This window comes from Berghia stephanieae, chromosome 7, assembly GCF_034508935.2.
Source record: "Berghia stephanieae isolate SIO BIC M18660-M18661 chromosome 7, UCSD_Bste_1.3, whole genome shotgun sequence".
NCBI lineage: Eukaryota > Metazoa > Mollusca > Gastropoda > Nudibranchia > Aeolidiidae > Berghia > Berghia stephanieae.
Genome location: NC_088366.1, coordinates 58,637,413 through 58,663,383, shown reverse-complemented (window position 1 = coordinate 58,663,383; position 25,971 = coordinate 58,637,413). Strand labels below are relative to the sequence as shown.

The window sequence follows — 25,971 nt, the reverse complement described above, 5'->3', positions numbered from 1 at the left end:
ACCCTAGAGATTTTTGCTACTTTTCAAAATTGAAAAAAAAAAGATGTATTAAAATGAGCATGTACATAGATAATTTTATTCATCTATCATTAACATGCAAAAACTAAAAACATTAACTTTGATACTACGCCTATGATTTGTATTATAAAAATGTAATAAATAGGCATGGGGTAAAAGTAACCCCGGGTAAACTACGGATATAGTCGGTGTTAGGGTTGAGTGAGTTAACGAAAATAATCAGATCATTGCAACTCTAATTTTAAAAAATAAAAAGTATTGACTGAGATGTTTTGATTATTCCAATCACTAACTTTTTGTTTACCTCTGCTTCTTGTCATTTTAAATCTATTTTTATTTCTAATTACCAGTCTCGGCCATATTAGATATAAAAAGAAGTTCCTTCATGGCAAATGTTTTGGTTGGTTAACCTGGAGATTCTGGGTGGGGTTCCTGACCTCCCATAGTGGGCAGGGTGGCGGTTACTGTGTCTTCTATCCCCCTATATCTGTTTTCCAACATGCTAACTGTCTTTGCTTTGGAATGATATTTCCTGATTTTATCCTGGCCCTCGCCGAATACCCTAGCTGGGAGGGAAACAGTCAAATGTATCGTTAGATTTTGGGAGGTGATATTTTTTTCTTTGTAAATCATCTCTCTGTTATGTATTATTACGTTTTCTTTGTTTTGAATATATTAATAATAGTTTATAAACATTTGAGTGTATTCCTCTTAGTGGGACCCTGTGCTTATATCTAGATGAGACTTTTAGGTGATCTCAAACTAATTAAAATTACACTGGTAGTTTGCTCTTGGAATGTACATCGGTTCCCTATTTAAACTAATTTCCCTTTATATTACTTTTGTAATGTTTGATTTATCCACGAATCAACACACTTCTTTTCCTTGTAAATCACCTCTCTGTTATGTATTAGTATATTTGTTATTTTGAATGTATATTATAAGCATTTGAGTGTATTCCTCTTTGTTGGATTTTGTGCTTGCATCCGGATGAGATTTATAGGTGATCTCAAACTAAGTACATTGGTGGTATGCTCTTGGAATCTACATCTGATCCCTATTTGTTCCCAGTTCCCCTATGTCTTACTTTTCCTTGGGTGCTTTAATTGTAATTCTAGAACTTTTTACTATCCCATTTTCTTCCTTTTTACTGGCGCTGAAATGACCTAAATGTGTTGCAAGCGCCGTAAAACCCTTAAAAACAAAAACAACACACTTCTTTTTATTCTTTTATCAAAGTTAGGGCATTGTTGAGATTTTACCAAAGTCTTTAAAAAAGAACGACAACTCTTTATTACAGCGTAAATTGAGCAGAAGAGACTCAGAGTTTGACACGGGAGGTGTCAGCCGTACTGTGACGTTTGCGGCAGACGAGCACCTGTCTCGTGTCCTTGAACTTGACCTCAGTGATGAAGAGACAGAGAAAGAGAAGTCGTTGACGGACATCACACCAGCTGACGAGGGAGTGATTGTTGATTTTGACGACGTTGTGAGAAAAGGCGAGATGGAATCAGCAGGTGAGAGTCTATAAAGTGCTTAGAGCCTATTTATTATGGATTAAGGCAGTGGCGTGGCATGTTTACAGTATAAGGTGGTGCCAGAATCAGAAGAAAATGACTTAAAACATGCTATATTTGTAAATACTAAAGAAAGAAAAAAAAATTTAAAGAAAAGACTTACTCAAATAAGTAAGAGTAAGAGGCGGTATATACATACCATTTATCAGTTTTATTTGTTTTTAAAACGCTGTGGTCCATTTTTAAGAGATAGAAGAGGTGCCAGGCACCAAATCAACCAATATAGCCACGCTCCTGGATTAAGGGCTATGTAAGTGGTTGTTATTATTATTATAAAGAGAAGTTATAACTTTTCTGTTAACAACTGACCATGTTAGTTAAGGTCTCCTGCAAGCTTGAAAAGCATATCCAAATATGTTAACATTCTTCTCAGAACAAAGGATGGGGTCTTTGACCTCCCATGGTGGGCCGACGGTCATTTGCTGTTTATTCTATCCCCTTATATCTGTTTTCTGAGTTGCTTTCTGTCTTTGTCTTGGAATGAATTACTTTTGGTTTTGTCCTGGCCCTGGCCCAGGTCCTTGGCTAAGAGGGAAACAGTCAAATTATTTATTCTGAATATTATATCAAAGGGACAAATTTGGAAGCAAGCACTGGTGTAAGATAAAAATCTGAAAAGGTTGGGAGTTTGATCCCCAGTCCAGGCAGGTTAGGTTTTTTTCTTGTATAGATAGAATGAAGCTGACGTCACTTGGGTCTTTGTTATTGTTTTTTTTTGCCATCCGCGTTTATGACTGATTCTCACTGAACGGTATTAACGAGACAATAAGCGTTTAAGGTTAATAATAATAATAATAATAATGCTGAAAACTTATATAGCGCTATAACTCCGAGACACCAGACTCTAAGCGCTTAAATTACAAATTACTTTGGCTGAAACATACTCATTCACACACACAAGCACAAAACACACACACACACACACAACATACACACACACACAACACAACACACAACACAAACCAAACCTATCTTGCTTCTCATACCATCTACTAAAATCGAAACAAATATGTTTTAAGCGAACGTTTAAAAATAGACAAAGATTCTTTTTCACGAATGCTCTGCGGTAAGGCGTTCCAAATAGAGGGTCCGAAATGAGAAAAGGATCTCATTCCAGCATTTTTCCGAATTCGAGGGACAACTAGTTTTGTGGAATCACTGGCCGAACGTAAGGGGCGGGGTTTTGAATATCTTTCAATTAGTTCTGAAAGGTATGAAGGGGCAGTACCTTCAAGACAACGATACACTAAAACACAAGCTTTGAATTTAATTCTTTTCTCAACAGGCAGCCAATGCAGGTTATGAAGAAGAGGTCGGCACACTCGCACCTACGCTTCATGAATACTAGTCTGGCAGCACTGTTCTGGACAATCTGAAGACGTTTCAGATTGTATTGCGAAACGCCAAACAACAGAGCATTACAATAATCCAATTTCGATAGTACGAGGGACACAACCAGGTGCTTGGTCACATCCTCAGATATGAACCGTCTAATGGAAGCAATCTTTTTTAGTTGGAAAAAGAGAGATCTAACCAAATTATTAACCTGATGCTCCATCGACAGTCCAGAGTCTAAGAATGTGCCAAGGTTTTTCACTTTGTCAACAATTTGAATAGAAGCATCCCCCAACTTCAAATCTGTTTCACTTTTCCACTTCCTGTTCCCCACATACAGCACCTCCGTCTTATCATCATTCAGTTTCAGTCTGTTCTCATTCATCCATTTCTTAACACTTTGGATACAATTTTTACTATTGGCTGATACTTCTTGTAAATTTCTCGTATTGGGAACGCAGTACAATTGCGTATCATCAGCGTATTGATGGTAAGACAGACCAAAACTTCTGATGATTTTAGACAGAGGGCCAACGTACAAAACAAAAAGAACGGGTCCAAGTACTGAACCCTGGGGAACCCCACAATCAAGAAAGATTTCCTCCGATCTATATACATCCACCGTAATAATCTGTTTACGATTAAACAAATATGACCTAAACCAATCGAGCGCTGCACCAGACATGCCATAAGTAATTTCAAGATAATTAAAGCACAAAAGAAAAGGCAAGACAAAGGGGAATTTGTTCAAATAGGAAACAGATGCAGATTCCAAGAGCACACTATCAAAATACTTAGTTTGAGATCACCTAAAAGTCTCATCCAGACACAAGCACAAATTCACATAGTTACACATAGTTTTGTGTGTTGGTCCGTTATACTTCCGGATGGCAATGTTGTGAGCTTCTTAGCCAAGCGCATACTATCTATTTATCTCTCCGGTTTGTGTCTGTCACTGTTTGATACACACCTTTTCTGGGTGGGGATCCTGACCTCCCATAGTGGGCAGAGAGGTACATACTGTGTCTTCTATCCCCCCATACCCGTTTTCCAATTGTTTCCTGTCACTGTCTTGGAATGAGATTACTTGGTTTTGTCCTGATCCTGGCCAGATGCCCTGGCTGAGAGGGAAACAGTCAAATGTATAGTTAGTTTTGGGAGATGATATTTTTTTCCTTGTAAATCATCTCTCTGTTATGAACTGTATTATGTTTTGTTTACGTATTATAATATGATTTGTGAACACTTGAGTGTATTCCTCCTAGTGGGGGGCCTGTGCTTGTGTCTGGATGAGACTTTTAGGTGATCTCAAACTAAGTATTTTGATAGTGTGCTCTTGGAATCTGCATCTGTTTCCTATTTGAACAAATTCCCCTTTGTCTTGCCTTTTCTTTTGTGCTTTAATTATAATTCTAAATCTTTTTATTATCCCATTTTCTTCCTTTTTACTGGCGCTTATATGACCTTAATGTGTTGCAAGCACCGTAAAATCTTCAAAAACAAAAACAAAACAATACACACCTTTTCAGATTTTTACCTCATTTGTTTTATTTATATTTTTCTCAGCTGGCACGTCTAGTGGAGCGGCCACATTCGTGACCCCTGCAAGGTCATCAGCCATGACTATCAGGACCTTCTCAGACCTGCCAGGTACACACGACATAAAGTTTATTCATTAACCTTCTCCATACCAACCATAGGAAAATCGTCACATTCGTTACGATTCAACCAACAATTTTCTCTTTCTGATTTCTCGACAGCTATAAATGCTAAACACTGTGTTGTAGAGCTCATTTTGCAGAACAACATTCTGTATAGAATGCACTTGTTACTGATTTGATTGATTAGGAAAAGTCTTTTTTTTGTGTCGGGTGGGTGTGAATTTTTGGTTAAAAAAAAAATGTAATTTCACCTGAAAGGGGTCATGTCTCGTCCAAAATGTTGAATGTTGCTGTTGGCCAGGGACCCCTTGTAAAGTGCTTTGAGCACGTTTAGTGGATATTGCGCTATATAAAAGCTCAATTATTGGATGGAAATGTCATGCTGTTGTTTTTAAGATTACTCTTCATAATTGTGATTCACTGTATCAATCCAGTATTGTGTCAGAATGAACTAATAGAGACTCCCATAGTGGGCCCGGGGGTACATACTATGTCTTCTATCCCCTTATAACTGTTTTTCAACATGCTTTCTGTCTTTGTCTTGGAATGAGATTACTTGGTCTTGTCCTGGCCCTGGCCTGAGTCCTAGCTGGGAGGGAAACAGTCAAATGCATAGTTATTGTTTTTGGAGATGATAATTTTTTCCCTTGTAAATCATCTCTCTATTGTGTGTTATTATTTTTGTTATTTTCAATGTATAATGTAAGCATTTGAGTGTATTCCTCTTTGTTGGATTTTGTCCTTGTGTCCGGGTGAGACTTATAAGTGATTTCAAACTAAGTACATTGGTGGTATACTCTTGGAATCTACATCTGATCCCTTTTTGTTCTCAGCTCCCCTTTGTCTTACTTTTTCTTGGGTGCTTTAATTGTAATTCCAGAACTTTTAACTATCCCATTTTCTTCCTTTTTACTGGCGCTGATATAACCTAAATGTGTTGCAAGCGCCGTAAAACCCCTAAAAACAAAAACAAAAGCAACTAAATAGAGAAAATTTAGTTTAAACAAACAAAGATCAGAATTAAGAAGGTAAAGCCTTTGAAAGTTTCAGAAATAAACTCACTCTTCATAACTTCTTATCGCGAGCATTTATATAAGCACAAAATCCACTAAACGTGCTTAAAATGCTTTACAAGGAGTCCTGGCCAACAGCAACACTTAACATAAGGGACATAAAGACATGACGCTTGTTAGGTTGATGAATAAAGGGAATTTTATATTATTTTATTAATTTGTTTTTTCATTTTGCTTATTATCTCTTCGCGGGTGGTTGGATGGGAGCATCACCCTTGAGTCATATACCTATGATGTTCGCATGGGTGTACGATCCGATAGTGATGTCGTTTCTTCTTCTCTTTACTAGCCTATCCTGCTTCTTTGGTTTGTGATTGTATTTTTGACAGGGGATATTTTTTTTCTGTAAATCTTCTGCCTGTTTGTTCTTGGTTATTTATAATTTAGCTTATGATATCTTTAGGTTATGATTTTGATTTACATTTGTACTATTTTTGTTAGATTGCTTGTTTTTTTTTGTTTCAGCGGTCTCTCATATAACCTCAATTGTGTTGGAAGAGACCTAAAGCAACAAACAAACAAAACTTATTATCTCTTCCAACTTTTGTTCCTTTCCATCACAGACTCTCGCCCCTTCACCACCCCGAAAAGCTCCCAGAAGTCTCGCAGTCGTTCCAGGAAAAAGACGAGTTTCATGGAGGATGAGGAGGATGATGAAGGCGATGATGACGTCAGCATGCCTGGACTGTCGCAGGCATCGACTTCTCTCATGTCCAAATTCCAGGACATTTTGGACAAACCGCCGTCTGAACCGGTAAGACGACGTCTGTCTGTTGTTGTTGTTGTTGTTGTTATTATTAATGTTATAACTTGTTTATATCATTGTTTTTTCCATGTTATTAATGTTAGAACTTGTTTATTTCATTGTTGTTTCCATGTTATTGTTATAATCATTCATTTTGTTGCTGTTATTATTAATGTTATAACTTATTTCATTGTTGTTTCCATGTTATAGTTATAATCATTCATTTTGTTGTTTTTATTATTAATGTTATAACTTATTTATTTCATTGTTGTTTCCATGTTATCTGGGTGGGGATCCTGACCTCCCATAGCGGGCAGGGAGGTACATACTGTCTTCTATCCCCTTATATCTGTTATCCAACATGCTTTCTGTCTTTGTCTCGGAATGAGATTACTTGGTTTTGTCCTGGCACTGGCCGGAATCCTAGCTGGGAGGAAAACAGTCAAATGCATAGTTATTGTTTTGGGAGATGATATTTTTTTCCTTGTAAATCATCTCTCTGTTATGTATTATTATTTTTATTTTGAATGTATAATGTAAGCATTTGAGTGTGTTCCTCTTTGTTGGATTTTGTGCTTGTGTCTGGATGAGACTTGTAGGTGATTTCAAACTAAGTACATTGGTGGTATGCTCTTGGAATCTACATCTGATCCCTATTTGTTCTCAATTCCCCTTTGTCTTACTTTTTCTTGGGTGCTTTAATTGTAATTCTAGAACTTTTTACTATCCCATTTTCTTCCTTTTTACTGGCGCTGATATAACCTAAATGTGTTGCAAGCGCCGTAAAACCCTTAAAAACAAAAAAAAACAATTTCCATGTTATAGTTATAATCATTCATTTTGTTGTTGTTATTATTGTTTTATTTCGCTCTGGATATGAATTCCCACTTTTGAGAATTTTTGCCAAGACGAGGGTCATTTTAATCAATTAATATTTAAAGGTTGAGTTTCTGGCCCAAATTTTTAATACTTCCGGAGTATGACAGTGTTTTTGTTATAATTATTAAATTCATAGTTGTTGTCATAGTTATTGTTGTTATAAGTATTCATTTCTTTGTTTTTCCTATAGGAGTAGTTATTGTTATTATTGCCATTCATTTTGTAGTTAGAATTATAATTGTCATTGTTAACGAAAGCGTGAAAATGTAGAGGCTTCGTATGGGAACAAAACAAACAATGGACGTTTCGGGTACAAACCCTTCGTCAGCACAACAGTTGTTGTGCTGACGAAGGGTTTGTACCCGAAACGTCCATTGTCTTTTTTGTTCCCATACGAAGCCTCTACATTTTCACTCTTTCGTTAGTATTTTACTATCACCGGCTTCAGGCAGCCCCTACCGTTTTCTAATTGTCATTGTTACACCATTTGTTTCACACTTACTTCACTCAATCTTGTTATGATTTTGTAACGTTGTGCATTTTTTTTCACATGTTGTATAATTGATTAGTTTTGAATGGTGAACGATTTGCACTATTTAAAAACTGAAATCTCTCAATTAGATAACCTAAAAAACGAAAAATATCACTTGGAAAATTTGAAGAGAACTTTAAATACTTACGTATTTAGTTTATTGTTCCCTATTTGTTCATTTCATCTTTTTTTTGTTTTGTTTGTTTTTGATTTTTTTAAAAGTGAGACATTGTAATGATCATAAACTTATTTTCAAAACCGTATTGCCTTTTACTGCTAGCTACAGGAGAATCATTAATAATTTTTCTATTCATTTATTTTCATAGTTTGAAATTTACACTTTTGTCAATTTTATCTGATTAAATACAGTTAAGACATAATTTTTAAAAATACTTATATCCTTTTTTGGCAAAAAGTATTTATTAAAATTACACACTGTGATTGTTATAAACATTTTGTGCTGTTTCTTTTTACTAAACACCATCACTGTGTTCAGTTCAATCGATCAAAGAATTTGTTTTCAAATGGAAGGAAATGTTGAATGTATTCTCCCTCGCCCTGTCCTCGGTCTTTTTATTTACAAATCTATATTTATATTTATATTTATTTTAGTTTTGTAGCAGTTATCTAGCTCCCTCATTCCTCTTGTTTCGTTATTTGATTTAATACAGAAGCAAAATAGATTTTTAGATTACAAGCATCTTATGATCTAACTATATAGCTATAGATATGATTAATGTCGTAAAAATGAATAACATCATATTACAAAACAATGAATAAACCAAAAAACAACGGCAAAATTATTTTTTTTTAAATCAAGTAAAAAAAGACAAAACAAATCCCAAAAACAAATCAAACCAAACCAAACCAAAAGATTAGAGTGAGTTTGACTTCTCAATTTATCAAAATTAAGTTTGGTAGCAGAATAGTTTAATTCATAAATTTCTCTTTTGGTTCATTTTTATATCCATCAGCAATTGATGTAAGCTTTCCCGTCAAATTTAAAAATCTCAGTCATATCATTTATATTTGACTGATTTTAAATTTGAATAACAACATGAATCATAACAAAATGACAATTTTGATTTAAGAATCAAATCATAGTCGTATTGTATATATATTCTATATATCGGTAGACTTCTTCTTTCATTTCAGATATAATTTTATTTTGTAACTAAAAGAAATTACTATGTAGATGTAGTACTATTATTTTCATTACGATGCTTTCCTTTCTTTCTGTATTAAATTGTTTTATATATTCCCATGATAATCTCCCCTGATTTTAGATAGTAGCAGAATCCGAAATTACAGAGACTGGAGAAGAAGAGTCTCAGGAAACGGTTGTTGCAAATGTAGTTGATAAAAGAGCTCAACTGGCTTCGAAGCGAAAAGAAATGTTACGTCAACGCCAGTTACGGTTACCGTCTCGAGTCGAGGAAAAGTCCACGTCTACGGTATTCACCACTAACGCAACAAAATATAAAACGTTTTTGCTTTATCTCCCTTTGACAAAGCTCTATATTATTATATTTATATACATGTGTGGTGTGGAACCTCTCGGCAATAAAATATAAAACGTTTTGCTTTATCTCCCTTTGACAAAGCTCTATATTATTATATATACATGTGTGGTGTGGAACATCTCGGCAACAAAATATAAAACGTTTTTCTTTATCTCCCTTTGACAAAGCTCTATATTATTATATATACATGTGTGATGTTTAACCTCTCGGCAAAAAAAATGTAAAACGTTTTTGCTTTATCTCCCTTTGAAAAAGCTCTATATTATATAATATACATGTGTGATGTTTAACCTCTCGGCAATAAAATATAAAACGTTTTGCTTTATCTCCCTTTGACAAAGCTCTATAATATTATATTTATATACATGTGTGCCGTGGATCCTCTCGCTATTTCTCTGATTTTATTTTAAACCATTGGCTGAGATATTATATTCTTCTGTTTTAACATCCGAAAAAAGAAAATCATTCTTTTTACACTGAGTATAACAAAAGGTATCGTATACTTAACATGTATTTACAAACTATATTTACTTTGTTTACAAACTATATATATATATATATATATATATATATATATATATATATATATATATATATATATATAAATATATATACTCGCACATGTTTTACTCACTCATGTATTTGTACTCTCTGTCTTCAAATGTTTTACTCGTGTGTTATTATTTATCCCTTTTCATTATGATAATGCTCACTAACCTTATTTATTGTTGTCTTTAACCCCTGCTTTCTTTCCTGAGACACATTTTTATACTTTAAACGTTATCTTTTTTTTTTTCACCACACGGTATTTAACCCTCTCCTTACCAACTATAGGGAATGAGATAAGCGGAAGAGTAGCGTCCCTTGATTGGACGTCACTGGCGGAAAAGTTATTAGAGAGAGAACGTCATGTTGGTTGTGCGCATGCTCTCTCGTCCTCGCTTCCGGTGAAAGCGGCATGAGATACTTCACCGAAAGGGAGGACGAGAGAGACGCATGCGCAAAACCATTTTGACGTTCTCTCTGTAAGGTCTCGTCCAATCAAGGGACGCTACTCTTCCGCTAATCTCATTCTCTATAGGAAAATCGTCACATTCTTTACGATACAACCAACATTTTTCTTATTTAAATTTCTCTTGTACGTCATAAAATTTAAAGAAAATGAACAGTGTGTTGTAGAGCATGAACTTACTGCTATTGTGTTTGAGTGATAAAAAATATATTGCTGTGTTAGTTGGGTGTGAAATTTTGGGGAAAATCCTGAAAATGGCTGGTAAGGAGATCGTTAATCATTTGATTTGGCTCATGTTATACGATTGCATCCAAAATTATTTTGCATTATGAAACATTTTTTAAATGTATCGTTTCATGTGTGTTTTTGTGTTTATCATTAAGAAAAAATATATATCAGAATTTGAATACACTTTTTTTTTACCCCAAATTTATCTATGATTTTGATGTACAAACAATAAATACTTCTTAACAACATATGTAACCAAACGTCTCAAAACGGTATTATGGGGTCATAAAAAGAGATTGACTTCTCCCAGGATCGGTCTCAGTACCTTTGCTATTGAAGTGATTGCTCTACTCACTGAGCTACCGAGAACCCCTTCATTAATAGACTACAGGAAAGCTAAATTCTAATTGGTAATACGCTTCAACAGTCGTAACGTCACTTCCCTCATAATGACGCATGGTAATTTAGTAACTGGCTCTTCTAAACTATCGGAACAAGGGCGGAAGCCCCCTTATGAAATATTTCTCCGACGAGCATAAAAACGTATCCAGAGGAAAAAAAAACAAACCCCATAAATCTGTTCATGTTTTAACTTTTACACATTCTGATCACAAGACATATGAAAAGTTCTAGCCAGCATGAAGAATAAAAAGTACCGATTTTCTTTGTTTTGAACCACGATGGCCGCCGTTGCTGGGCGACGTGACAGACTGTTGAATCCAATTGTGATTATTTTAAGTATTTAAAAAGTCAATTCTTTTCATTAGGTTTATTCGGATTTATCTAATACCAATTTGAGATGTTTGGTCACAAATTTAAACGTTTTCACCGTATTATTTATGCTTCTGTTTTATTCAAATTTTATTCAAATTTTATCCTTAAATAATCATGACTTTATTTTTTTTTATCACAGCACTTGCTTTTCCACAGTTGTGATAGTTGAAAAGAATTTTGTATTGTTCAGTTTGGTAATGATAGAATATGGTGGTTTTAAATTATGATGTAAATGGAAAGATATAATAATTTATTCTTATTTCTTATTTTCTATTACTCCTATGTACTCTGATTTATATGCAGCATACCATTTGAGTGTATTCCTCTTAGTGGGGACCTGTGCTTGTGTCTGGATGAGACTTTTAGGTGATCTCAAACTAAGTACACTGATAGTGTGCATTTAGAATCTACATCTGATCTCTATTTGAACCGATTCCCCTTTGTCTGCCTTATTCTTGAATGCTTTAATTGTAATTCTAGAACTTTTTACTATCCCATTTTCTTCCTTTTTACTGGCGCTGATATGACCTTAATGTGTTGCTAGCGCCGTAAAACCCTTAAAAACAAAACAAAAACATTATATGCAACACATTTCCGACATTTTAGACATTTTTTTAATTGAATTAAAATTGAATTGAATTGCATATCAATGAAATGATTTTAGGTGTCTCGTTCGACCAGACTCGATTTAGTCCATTTGTGACCCACCGTGTCAAAGCGGTATTATGTCGGGATCCACTCGGTTAGGGAAATTGATTTCTTTGCCACAAATATCAAACTTCGGTTTACTTTCTGTACGTTATGCTGGAATATAAATACTATTTCTTGCTTTACAAAAACTTTTAAGGTCCAATTTCTCATCAATCTAACCTTAAATTCACTTTTTGGGGTCTGAATCATCCCGACATAATACCGTTTTGAGACGGAGGATCACATTTACACTCTTTGTGTCACTGGGTTAGTCCAGATGGCTGGAAAATGATTCTAAGTGGAATTGAAAACTATAATACAAATTATTCAAATTGCTTTAACCCGAACGGCTCCAGGACCATACAATTGTGTAGTTATTTAAGGAAAAGTCTAATAGCGGCTATGTGGTCTAGTGGTATGATGACACTCGCTTTCGGACCGGAGGGTCCTGGGTTCGATCCTCACTCGGCGCAAAATTGAGTCCTTGGAGAAGGTTCTTTACTCACATTCTCTCACCGTACTCAGGTGTAAAATGAGTACCTGGCCGTTAACAGCGTTGTCACTGTCCGAAAAAATTGTAATATCGCCTAGTACCGTCCTACATGTTAAATGTTGCTGTTGGCCAGGTATCCCTTGTAAAGCGCTTTGAGCACGTTTAGTGGATATTGCTCTATATAAAAGCTCATTAAAGAAAAAAGTCTAATAGCAGAATTAACAACAAAACACCAATTCATACTTGTGTTCCCCCCCCCCCCCCCCTCGTCTCAATACAGGGTTTTGTTGGAGTAAGACTGATGATGTTGAAAATTGACTTTATGCTCGAGTATATGAAAATTGGCCCCTTTATACGTGTCTGTATAATATATATATATATATATATATATATATATATATATATATATATATATATATATATATATATATATATATATAATTTTACAAAGAGCAAAAGCCCAAAATATTAGCCAATCGGCCTACAATTCACTCAATAATACCAAGTCGTCACATTTCTTCAACTCAAGAAAATTCAACATTGGTTTGCTATCAAGAGCAAAAATTTGTTCCTAAGATGGTCATAATTAGTTTGTGATAGGATAGCAATACCTGTCTTTACTATTATTATTAACACGAGATACAAAATGTAGTCTTTTGATTTTTGCTGAGTTAAATCTGGTTATGTTCTTGGACTAGGGAAATACAATTGAGCAGACTTGATCAAAAGAGGAAGTCAATTTCTATCAGTCACAAATGAGAACTATTTAACACATGAAATCATCTTATTTTTTCTTCTGTTCACAGGAAGACCAAGAGGAAGAAGAACCAACTCCTGAGCCCACCGAACCCATCAAGAAAAAGCCCCAGACCTTATCGAAGCCCATCACAAAATACATCAGCCGCCCCAAGCCCAAAGCCCGCACCCCCACCCCACCCCGATCTCCTACCCCACCTCCTCCTCCCACTCCCCTTCCCAATTTTATCAAACAGTTTGTCGGTACGGAATGGTTTGACAAGTATTTTCCAAACTGTAATGAGAATGTGAGTTTTGTTTTTGAATTTAAAACATTTTTTAAATGACAGTCTTATTTGTGACCCTTCGTCTCGAAACGGTATTATGTCGGAATGAATTGGACCCCGAAAAGTGACTTTAGAATTAAATTGATAGTAAATACCAATTTTTGAGCTTTTGCATTGTGAAATTGTCTTCATTCTGTAACATAACAAATCGAAACAAACCCCAAGTTTCATGTTTTTGTCAATAAATTCAATTTTTTACACCCAGGTCATCCCGACATAATACCGTTTAGAGATGATGAGTCACATTTATAGTTATGATCTCTGTCTCTGATGACATGTAATTCATATAAAATTTATGCAAACAAAATTTTTACTTCCTAGAAATATCAACGGATTGAATTGTAAAGATTGTTTGGTTAACAGTTATTTTTGAATGGGTACATGCAAATAAAGCAGATTCCCATATAAGCACGTGAGCACATAATATTTGTGACTCACAGTCTCTAAACGGTATTATGTCGGGATGCTTGAGTGAAAAAAAAAATTGAATTTATTGACAAAAACTTGAAACTTGGGGTTTGTTTCGATTTGTTATGTTACAGAATGCAGACAATTTCTCACGATGCAAAAGCTCAAAAATTGATATTTACTATCAATTTAATTCTAAAGTCACTTTTCGGGGTCCAATTCATTCCGACATAATACCGTTTCGAGACGAAGGGTCACATTTCACAGTGATACTAAGTTTCTTAAAAAGTTATAACAAAAATGAGTATAACAGCTTCAAAAGAAACAAAATACCAAACACGAAACGTCTGAGTGGGGTTCGCGACTTTCCATAGTGGTCAGGGAGGTACTTGTTGCATCTTCTACCCCCCCCCCCCACCTGTACCTGTTTTCCAATTGCTTTCTGTCTTTGTCTTGGAATGGGATTACTGAGTCTTTTCCTGACCCTGACCGGAGTCCTTGGCTGGGAGGGAAACATTTGAATGTATAGTTATGGTTTTGGGTGAAGATATTCTTTTCATTGTAAATATCTCTGTTATGTACTGTTATTTTTTTCTTTCTAACATACGATTTATAAACATTTGAGTGTATTCCTCGTAGTGGGATCTTCTGCTGGTGACTGGGTGAGACTTTTAGGTGGTCTCAAACTAAGTACATTGATAGTGTGCTCTTGGGATCTACATCAGTTCCCTATTTGTACCATTTCCCCTTTGTCTTACTTTTTCCTCAAGTCCTTTTAATTGTACATCTAGAATGTTTTTACCATCCAATTTTCATCCTTTTTACTTGCGCTGATATGACCTACTTGTGTTGCAAGCGACTGAAAACCCTTAAAAACAAAAAACAAACAAAAACAAACATGAAACTTTCCGTGTTTGGTATTTTGTTTTCTTTTGGAGCACAAATTAACTTGTTAAATTTGAAACGATTTTCAATTTTGATTTTTACAATCAACATTCTTTTTTTCCCCTAGACAATGCCCAAGCCTTGGACTAGTGACACTTTTGTCAACATGATTGTCAAACTGCTTAGGATAGCTGACTGGCTGCACAAAGTTAGCGTGTCAGACGCCATCGTCTTCATTCACACATCTGAGGGGCTCAGTGACACAGTCATCCGTAATGTGGTCAAAACTCTCTTGGCTGTCCTGAACCACCACACTTCTCCCCCATCTTGTCACGTAGTTGAGCAGAAGTCGTTTATTATGGCATCCCTCAAGGCTCTCTCTTTGTTTTGCCTTAAAGAGAAAGATGTACTGGCAGAGATGATGGTGCTATTTTTGGATGGAGACAAAGATGTCAGGTAATAAAAACTGCTAATATTCCTGTCTTTTGTTCTCTGAGCCAATTTGATTTGCTCATATTCTGGTTCCGAGAGAAAACACAGTCAGAAATGTGTAAATGCTTTTTCTTACATTTTCTAAGCTTTTTTTTTTCTAGTTTAGCATATTGAAAGTGCTGGTAAATTAGAGATTTAAAATTATTTTATATTTTCTTCTTTATCTCTGCACTGATTTGACTTGAAACCGCTACAAACACTGTCACTGTACTTTGCACTAAAAAGTCGAAGGATTTACTTTAGTCTTAATAATAGTTGTTACCATACAATGTCTGGGTGGGGATCCTGACCTACCATATTGGGCAGGGAGGTACATGCTGTGTCTTCTATCCCCATACCCATTTTCCAATTGTTTCCTGTCATTGTCTTGGAATGAGATTACTTAGTTTTGTCCTGATCCTTGCCGGAGTTCCTTGGCTGGGAGTGAAACAGTCGAATGTATAGTTATACTTTTGGGAGATGGTATTTTTTTCATTGTAAATCATCTCTCTGGTTATGCATTGTATTATGTTTAGTTTACATATTATATTATATGATTGGTAAACAGTTGATTGTATTCCTCTTAGTTGGGATCTGGATGAGACTTTTAGGTGATCTCAAACTAAGTACTTTGACAGTGTGCTCTTGGAATCTACATCTGCTCCCTATTTGAACCAATTCCCCTTTGTCTTACCTTTTCTTGGGTGCTTTAATTGTAATTCTAGAACTTTTTACTATCCCATTTTCTTCCTTTTTACTGGCGCTGATATGACCTTAATGTGTTGCAAGCGTCGTAAAACCCTTAAAAACAAAACATTACCATACAATGTGAATTTTTTACTTGATCAACACTAATTGCAAACTTGCATACGGCATTGATCATCCTATACGTTGTTTATATATTTCCATTTATATCACAGAGCTTCTGTGCTTGAAGTCATGAACAATTTAGGACTGGTGGATCCGCACAGACAGTTCCAGAAGGAACTCGATTCCTGGGACATATGGGGCATCGACGAGAAGAACCATCTGGACGAATTACACAGGATGTCAAATCAGTGGCTTGACAGGTAGGTTGGGTTTTTGAAACAATGGCTTGATCATTGCCCCTCTAAAGATTTTCAGTATATTGCATGAGCTTTTCTCAAGTAGTTGGATTTTGATATGGTGTCTTTTAAATTGAATGACACTAGTCATTAAATATACATAATACTACAATTATCCTTTCTAATAATGTTTATAAACCTTTTTCCACGTACACCAATTTTATTTCCTTATTTTCTAGATGGATGGCGTCGTATAAACTACGAATCAAGGACACGGTGGAGAAACTGAACAAGGGCCATTCCTTACAAGGCCGGTTGTCACACAGAGGCTCCATGCTAGGGGGATCTCGGCGGGTGAGTTTTATTTATGGACAGATTTCCAAGTGAAAAATATATTTAACCCTCTCCTTACCACGTGCAGCAAAATCGTCACATTTGTTACGGCATAATATACATTTTTCTAATTCAGATTTATTTTGTACATCACAAACTTTGAAGAATGATCTTTGTTTAATTAATAAGAACATAAATTTGTATTGTAGAGAGCTTTAAAAAATCAATTTTTCTGCTGAGTAGGCCTGCCATTTTGGGAAAATACTGAAAATGGTCGGTAAGGAAAGATAAATAAGATAAGTTAAATAAGTCAATAATTTTTCATGCAAAATTAATTTATTATATTAATTATCAGATGTCACATGTCACATGTGGAACAATGCCAGAATAAAATGTAAAGAGAGAACATGGGTAGCTGAATGTAATTTCGTTTTAAGTGAGTTCTCTTCTTCATAATTTTGATTCGGACTTATTATCAGGATCTATTTTTATTAAACAAAAATAAAAATAAGTTACTAGAAATGAAGTGAGTAGGAAAGTGCCAGAAGACGATAGAGAATAAAAATTTCCCGGCGGAATGGTGGATAACTCATGCGGTAGAGTCACACTCTCCCCAGCCAAGCGGAGTTGTCATTCCAGTAAGGTCGATGGTTCGAGCCCCTATTGCCACCGTGAAATTTTTTATTCTCTATTGTCTTCTGTCACGTTCCTTCTCACTTCATTTCTTGTTGTTATCAACATAAGTTGCCTGCTCCACCCACCTTTCTGAATTAAAAATTAAAAATAAGTTAAAGTAGATTTGAGCAGAGAAAATTAACTCTAACGCCAAGGGGATGTACAGTTATGAATAGGATTCAATTGTCTGATGTCACCTCCGCCCAGCAACCAGCAGCTTGGTTCTAAACAAAGAAAATCAGTACTTTTTATTCTTCATGCTGGCTACAACTTTTTCACATGTCATGTGATCAGAATATATAAAAGTAAAAGTCAAAACAAGATCAGATTTATAATGTTTTTCTCCTCTGGATACACTTTTATGCTCGTCGGAGAAGTATTTCATAAGGGCATCCGCCATTGTTCCGATAGTTTAGAACCAGTTACTAAGTTACTATGCGTCATTACGAGGGAAGTGACGTCACGACTGTTGAAGCCTATTGCAAAAGTTTTATTGACGTGTACTCCTTTTTGTCGTCTTTATAATGTGTGTTTGGGTTTTTTTTTCTTTTCATTTTTTTGACACTCCAGGGAAGTATGATGCCTCCAGACCAAGAGACTCTGACAACTCTTCCAGGCAGTGACGGAGCCCTGGCGCCCCCTGGTGGTCGTACAGGTAGAGTGTCAGCCATGTCTCACGGCAGCCTTACTGGTAAGCGATGCTAAGAAATATGAAATATTGCAAGAAAAGAGAAGTGCTTTTTGCATTTCTTTTTTTAAAAAAAAGAAAAAAAAAAACCCCAAAACCCCCCAAAAAACAATCTTTAAACAAAAAAACAAAAATATTGTGAAAGTTAAGTTTAAGAAATACAAGATTCTTAAACTTATCTTTCACATTTTAGATCATTTTTACTCTAAATTTCTTTTTTGGCATTTGGTATACCCAGACATATTACCGTTTTGGGGTGACGGGTCACCTTTTATATTTTCAGTACAGATGATAACAAGAAATGAAGTTAGTAGGAAATTGCCAGAAGACAATACTTTCCTACTCACTTCATTTCTTGTTATTATCAACATAAGCCTTCTCCACTCACTTTTCATTACAGATGAGTCATTTTATCCTGAAGAATTTTCCTAATGTCCACTATTTGTGATTCCTATTTATCTATTGAAAGTCAAAATACGTAGTCACTTGCCTAAAATTGGTATTATGCTGGGATAAACCTGATAAATAAAATTTTATTTTAACCATAACTTATAAGATTTTGGATAAAAACATATTTTGTTTCTTCAACTTCAAACAAAAATGTCTTGGTGGGGTTCCTGACCTCCCATAGCTGGCAGGGAGGTACATACTGTGTCTTCTATCCCCCTATATCTGTTTTCCGAACTTGCTTTCTGTCTTTGTCTTGGAATGAGATTACTTGGTTTTGTCCTGGCCTTGGCCGGATACCCTGGCTGAGAGGGAAACAGTCAAATGTATAGTTAGTTTTGGGAGATGATATTTTTTTCATTGTAGATCATTTCTTTGTGTGTTATGTATTATTATATTTGTTGTTTTGAATTTAAATGTAAGCATTTGAGTGTATTCCTCTTAGTGGGGACTTGTGCTCGTGCCTGGATGAGACTTTTAGGTGATCTCAAACTAAGTACATTGATTGTATTCTCTTGGAATCTACACCAATTCCCTATTTGTACCATTCCCCGTTGTCTTTCCTTTTCTTGGATGCTTTCATTTTAATTCTATAACTTGTTATGATCCCATATGCTCCCTTTTTACGGGCGCTGATATGACCTTAATGTGTTGCAAGCGCTGTAAAACCTTTAAAAACAAAAACAAACAAACCAAAATATCATTTTTCATCTCATTCACTTTAACATAATACCAGATTGATGTGATGATTCACAAAGATGATCATTTCACCTTGTTTTGTTTTTATGAATCATATTAACTATGCCACTACCACATCATCTCATTCATCTGTGGTGTTTCAATCATCCTGTTTTGTTGATAAAGGGGAAATCCGAAACGTTCATTTGATCTGTTTTTGTAATTGAATTGAAGCTTACATTCAACTTAACGTTATTATTTATTTCTTCGAGCTTCGAGCAGCAACATTTACACTGTTACTGTAACCAAATCACCCCTGATGTACGGATAGGGATAGTTCTTTATTTTGCATTATATATTGTCACGGGTAACCAAATCACCCCCGATGTACAAATAGCGATAGTTCTTTATTTTACGGTATATTGTCACGGGTAACAAAATGATCCCCAGATGGCGGGTGGTTGGATGGGAGCATCACTCTTGAATCATATACCTATGATGTTCGCATGGGTGTACGATCCGATAGTGATGTCGTTTCTTCTTCTCTTTACTGCCTATCCTGCTTCTTTGGTTTGTGATTGTATTTTTGACAGGGGATATTTTTTTTCTGTAAATCTTCTGCCTGTTTGTTCTTAGTTATTTATAGTTTAGCTTATATCTTTAGGTTATGATTTTGATTTACATTTGTACTATTTTTGTTAGATTGCTTGTTTTTTTGTTTCAGCGGTCTCTCATATAACCTCATTTGTGTTGGAAGAGACCTAAAGCAATAAACAAACAAAAAAAAACGATCCCCAGATGTACGAATAGGGATTGTTCTTTATTTTACTATATATTGTCACTGGTAACAAAATTACCCCAGATGTACGATTCAGGGGTAAAAATAAGACGTTCGATTAGGGTTAATTGTATCGGTCTAATAAAATATTTATGCTAATTTTTCAGTGACAGTTGAACGTATGCAGGGGTCCTCAATTCTGGAGAGCGTCACTTACATTGATGCTCTCAGTTATTTCTGTGAAATGATGATGGAGAAAGAGCTGGAGGCCCTCCGTAGAGGGGAACTCCTTAGAAGACAAGCTGGCGACAATGTGGTTCAGGCCAAAAATACTGTACTCGTCTTACCAAAGATTGCGCAGTAAGATTTTATTTTATCTAATTTTGGCTGTTTATTTAAATGGTTTAGTTTTATTGTTCTCTGTGTGGGGTTCCTGACCTCCCATAGTGGGCAGGGAGGTACTTACTGTGTCTTCTATCCCCCTATATCTGTTTACTGGCGCTGATGCTCTTGGAATCTACATCTGATCCCCCCCTATTTGTTCCAAGTTCCCCTATGTCTTACTTTTTCTTGGGTGCTTTAATTGTAATTCTAGAACTTTTAACTTTCCCATTTTCTTCCTTTTTACTGGCGCTGATATAATCTAAATTTGTTGCAAGCGCCGTAAAACCCTTAAAAACAACAAAAGTTTTATTGTTCTCATTGCTTAGAAAAGCATTACATTTTATAGAATAGAATAGAATAGAATAAAGTTCTTATTGGGAAAACATATGTCTTGAAAGGAATGTAATGACTCATTTGACCAAAACAAATTCTGACTTAAAATTTTTAAAGCATCTATTTAAATTTACTCAATGATAAAAGTGCAAAATAAAAGCTTTTGCAAGTTAAATGTGTAATAGGTTAAATGTGTAATAGGTTAAATGTGTAATAGGTTGAATGTGTAATAGGTTGAATGTGTAATAGGTTAAATGTGTAATAGGTTAAATGTGTAATAGGTTGAATGTGTAATAGGTTGAATGTGTAATAGGTTGAATGTGTAATAGGTTGAATGTGTAATAGGTTGAATGTGTAATAGGTTGAATGTGTAATAGGTTAAATGTGTAATAGGTTAAATGTGTAATAGGTTAAATGTGTAATAGGTTAAATGTGTAATAGGTTGAATGTGTAATAGGTTAAATGTGTAATAGGTTGAATGTGTAATAGGTTGAATGTGTAATAGGTAAATCTAAAGTAGTATCAGATTTTAAATCGACTTGTGGCATTTTTAGAAAATTGTGTGGAGGTTAACAGAAGAAAAATTAGGATGTAAAGGGACATTATACATACATTGAAAAGGTTCCATTAGGTAAACTTACAATGCTTAGCATTCTTTCTTACTGGGCGAGGATCCTGACCTCCCATAGTGGGTAGGGAGGTACATGCTGTGTCTTCTATCCCCCCATACCAGTTTTCCAATTGTTTCCTGTCATTGTCTTGGAATGAGATAACTTAGTTTTGTCCTGGCCCTGGCTGGAGCTCCTGGGCTGGGAGGGAAACAGTCGAATGTATAGTTATAGTTTGGGTGATGATATATTTTTCCTTGTAAATCATCTCTCTGTTATGCATTGTATTATGTCTAGTTTACATATTATATATTATATGATTTATAAACATTTGAGTATATTCCTCTTAGTTGGGACCTGTGCTTGTGTCTAGATGAGATTTTTAGGTGATCTCAAACTAAGTATGTTGGCGGTGTGCTCTTGGAATCTACATCTGTTTCCTATTTGAACCAATTCCTCTTTGTCTCACCGTTTCTTTTGTGCTTTAATTATAATTCTAGAACTTTTGACTATCCCATTTCTTCATTTTGACTGGCGCTGATATGACCTTAATGTGTTGCAAGCGCCGTAAAACCATTAAAAACAAAACAAACAGTATTCTTTCTTATTACATACATTGATTATTCTTTTCAGCAAACCAGCTCTTGTTCGCCTGGGAGAGATGCATACCAGCAAGACTAGGCAAACGAGGGATTCAGGTAAAATCGAAATCGGTGTAGATTCTAATGGATTTTTCCGAAATTGAATTGCATCTGTATGGCATTTCTCACATAGAAAAGTGGAGTTTGCTTCAGGGAATTTGCAACTTAATTAATTGTTTTCAGAGAATTTCACGGCTCATTGCTGTAATTTTGCAGTGCAAATTGGCTGCCATGAATTCTGCACCCTGACAAGTGGTGCGTGATTTTGCTATAGAATAGACAACAATATCACATTTTAGGCAGTTAGTTGTAGGGGATTATGCATCCCAAAAATTAACGCACATGGATAGATCAATATTAATATGAGTGCCAGTTACCTGCAATTGGATTCAGTAGTCTGATGTCACGCCGCCCGGCGACGGCGGCCATCTTGGTTCTAAACAAAGAAAATCATTACTTTTTATTCTTCATGCTGGCTAGAACTTTTCATATGCCTTGTGATCAGAATGTCCTAAAGAAAAATTTCCTAGGAAGATAAATCAAGAAAAGTTTATTGAGTTTAATTTTTAAATCTGAAGTAAGTTTTCAGATGTATGACACTATTACTTCTTCTTTTCGATGATCGATTTTCATTTAAAAAGAATTAACTGTTACAAAGGTGCAGAATACGATTCAATAGTCTGATGTCACGCCGCCTGGCAACGGCGGCCATCTTGGTTCTAAACAAAGAAAATCATTACTTTTTATTTTTCATGCTGGCTAGAACTTTTTATATGTCTTGTGATCAGAATGTGTAAAAGTCAAAACATGATCAAATGTATGTGTTGTTTTTTCTTCTGGATATGCTTTATACTCGCCGGAGAAATATTTCATATGGGCGTCCGCCATTGTTCCCATAGTTTAGAGCCAGTGTTACTAAGTTACCACGCGTCATTAGGAAGGAAGTGACGTTACGACTGTTGAAGAGTATTAATAACAGAAATACCATAGTTTCTTTATTCTACTGATTTTTAATGACAACTGCCCCCCCCTCCCCCTCCCCCCCCCCCAACCTTTTGCACCTTTCCAACAATTTTGCAGATTTCACCATGCCTCCCATCGTGTCCAAGGGCAGACAACCAGCACCGGGAGACTTGACCAGTTTCACCCCTTGCATCAACCTTCCCATGAAGCCCGTTTACATCAACCCCTTCCCGTCGGCCATCGACGAGCACGACGCCATGTTCAGAAAACCCATTCTCATCACCCTGAAATCGTCTCAGAAATTCTTCATTCACTCTCAGAGTTATGTCCCCTTTGAAGAGAATGTAGCCGCTGGATCATGAGGAGTTGATGATTATCTTTCTGTATAGAAAACTTTTTTGGAAAAGAAAACAATATTCTAATTTCTTTAAAATGCAACCACATTCCCGATCAAAATTTTACTTATGAGTTGAAATTAAATGTTCATTCCTAGATTTACCTGTAGTCGAGAATCTCTTGACTAATGCGTGGCTATGATAATATACTGTCAATGCAGCCATCCCAGATTACTTTTTGTTTTCAGGCATGGCTGATCAGACCGTTAGTCACGTTTTAGAACAAACATAAAAAATTAATTTAAAAAGATATATGATCGGAAGAATTTAAGCTTTTTCTCTCACGACTTTTACATTTATCATTTGATAATAATAACACTTTTAAAATCTCTGATACAATAAAGAAAATAACTTAAAAATTAGTAATCGGTATATGGTGATTAGCTCTCTGCGACAAAAAATAAGGTTATTAGAAGAGGATGTCTGCCTCACATCAGTTATGTGACTGGAGCTAAACAAAGGACTTCATCAACTTATCAATGCATTTTTATTTTCACTTGTAAAGTGAAAGATATGATAAGGATATGCCAAGTCACTCTAAAGGTTATCGGCTCAAATTCCTAGAAAAATAACTGGGATTTTCTTCTCTCGTAACTGTTCATAAAGACTTTTTAAACATAGACATAGCCTTTTAAAGATCCTACACTGTTTTAAGAAAGAGAAGGGAATTCAAACATAGCATTTCAAACTGTTAAACGAACCTGTATTTGCTCAAACTCAGCTCTATCCAGTCTTCCTGTCACTGTTAGTGGTGAAAACTGCTGTCGCACAATCTATATGTTTTGTTTTTAGGTGTTTAACGGCGCTTTCGACACTATTTAGGTCATTTAAGGGCCCGTCGCAAAATCTATACAAAACCAGTGTGGGGTGAAAATGACAGATAATGTAGAAATTTTTAACTCACTCAACCCTAACACCGACTATATCCGTAGTTTCCCAGGATTGCTTTTATCCCATTCCTATTTATTACATTTTTATGAGACAAATTATAGGCGTAGTATCAAAGCTAATGTTTTGGAGGTATTTTTTAGTTTTTACATGTTAATGATAGTTCAATAAAACTATCTGTCCACGTGCTCATTTTTAAATATTTTTTTTCCAATTTTGAAAAGTAGCAAAAATCTCTAGGATTGAGTGAGTTCAAGAAGAGAAGACTCATCTGATCTCACTTATCATTCTGCCATAAATGATGTTATACCGTCAACTGGTGTGGCTTTGCCTCTCGGGGTGACTTTGCCTCTCGGGGTGGCTTTGCCTCTCGGGGTGACTTTGCCTCAACTGATTTGGAACATTTTGAGTATTCTCAGGCAGTTATTTCCCTTGTAAGAGGACTTTATTATATTTTCAAAAGAAATTACTGTCACAAAACGAAATATAGATTGTATGCAGATGACGTCACTCAAGCCTTTGTTATTGTTTTTGCCATCCGCGTTTGTGAGTTGTTCTCACTAAACTGTATTAACCAGACTATAAAAGTTCATGGTTACACAGAGTTTGTGTGTTGGTCCGTTATACTTCCGGATGGCAATGTTGTGAACTCCTTGGCAAAGCGCATTTTTATCTATAATCTACTTTGTCCACATCTATCGCGGCAAAGCCGTTCTATGTTACGGTATTTAATTAAGCTAATATGAAACTGTATTTTGTGACATAAGTGAACAAAAATGAATATATCCATGTATATAATAAAACTTTCAAACTTTCTTTCCTGTTTTCTTTTTACTCTAGAAGAGTTTGAAGCAGTCTTTGTTGAAGTCGAAGTCTTATATTCCTTTTTGCTCTCCACGATCATGGACATACACATCTGATGCGTTTTATTGTCATTTAAAAGCTTTCCATATTATTACACAACTCTATCATCGTTACTCCGGGTGTGTTGATAATAATAATAAAATATCTTGGCATTCATAGTGTTATTTATTTTATTCAGCGGTAGACTATTATTCTCAACTTGCACAACTACCGTTTATTTCACGAGTGCAAACCGTATTTGTTTTTTTATTTGTATGTAGGTTTGTTTTCATCTTTTATATGAATAAATGAATAATGAATGCTATTTGTCGCTATGCTACCATTGGTAGTTTATGTTGTCGGTGTATTTGTTCCACCACAGTGGGCAGGGGCGTAAATACTGTGTCTTCTATCTCCCTTTATATGTTTTCCAACCTGCTTTCTGTCTAGGTCTTGGAATGAGATTACTTGGTTTTGTCCCGGCTCTGACCCGACCCTTGCTGAGAGGGCAACAGTCAAATGTATAGTTTTGGGAGATGCTATTTTTTTTCTTGTAAATCATCTCTGTTATGCACTGTATTATGTTTAGTTTACATATTATGTAGAATTGATAAACATTTGAATGTATTCCTCTTAGTGGGGACCTGTGCTTGGTTCTGGATGAGACATTTAGTGATCTCAAACTAAGTACTTTGATAGTGTGCTCTTGTAATCTACATCCGTTCCCTGTTTGAACCAATTCCCCTTCGTCTTACTTTTTCTTGGGTGCTATAATTGTAATTCTAGAACTTTTTACTATCCCATTTTCTTCCTTTTTACTGGCGCTGATATGACCTTAATGTGTTGCAAGCGCCGTAAAACTCTTAAAAACAAAAACATGTTTGT

At 35.4% G+C, this 25,971-nt stretch overlaps 1 protein-coding gene across 6 annotated transcripts in view; it reads left to right on the top strand.

Annotated features, from left to right (window-relative positions):
• LOC144977566 (uncharacterized) overlaps positions 1-25,263 on the top strand; it is a 73,047-nt gene extending 47,784 nt beyond the window's left edge. For 4 of the 6 annotated variants that reach the window (XM_078922922.1, XM_078922918.1, XM_078922921.1 and 1 more), the window contains 12 exons: positions 1,319-1,535; positions 4,497-4,580; positions 6,228-6,418; positions 9,107-9,274; positions 13,347-13,583; positions 15,043-15,371; positions 16,307-16,456; positions 16,672-16,786; positions 18,011-18,131; positions 20,199-20,391; positions 21,990-22,054; positions 23,078-25,263. In XM_078922922.1, coding sequence (XP_078779048.1) covers positions 1,319-1,535; positions 4,497-4,580; positions 6,228-6,418; positions 9,107-9,274; positions 13,347-13,583; positions 15,043-15,371; positions 16,307-16,456; positions 16,672-16,786; positions 18,011-18,131; positions 20,199-20,391; positions 21,990-22,054; positions 23,078-23,322 — 2,115 coding nt within the window. In that variant the 3' untranslated portion in view covers positions 23,323-25,263. The remainder of the gene's footprint in view (positions 1-1,318; positions 1,536-4,496; positions 4,581-6,227; positions 6,419-9,106; positions 9,275-13,346; positions 13,584-15,042; positions 15,372-16,306; positions 16,457-16,671; positions 16,787-18,010; positions 18,132-20,198; positions 20,392-21,989; positions 22,055-23,077) is intronic. The other 2 variants (XM_078922924.1, XM_078922923.1) reach the window with 1 other exon arrangement.
• Positions 25,264-25,971: the final 708 nt, after the last annotated feature.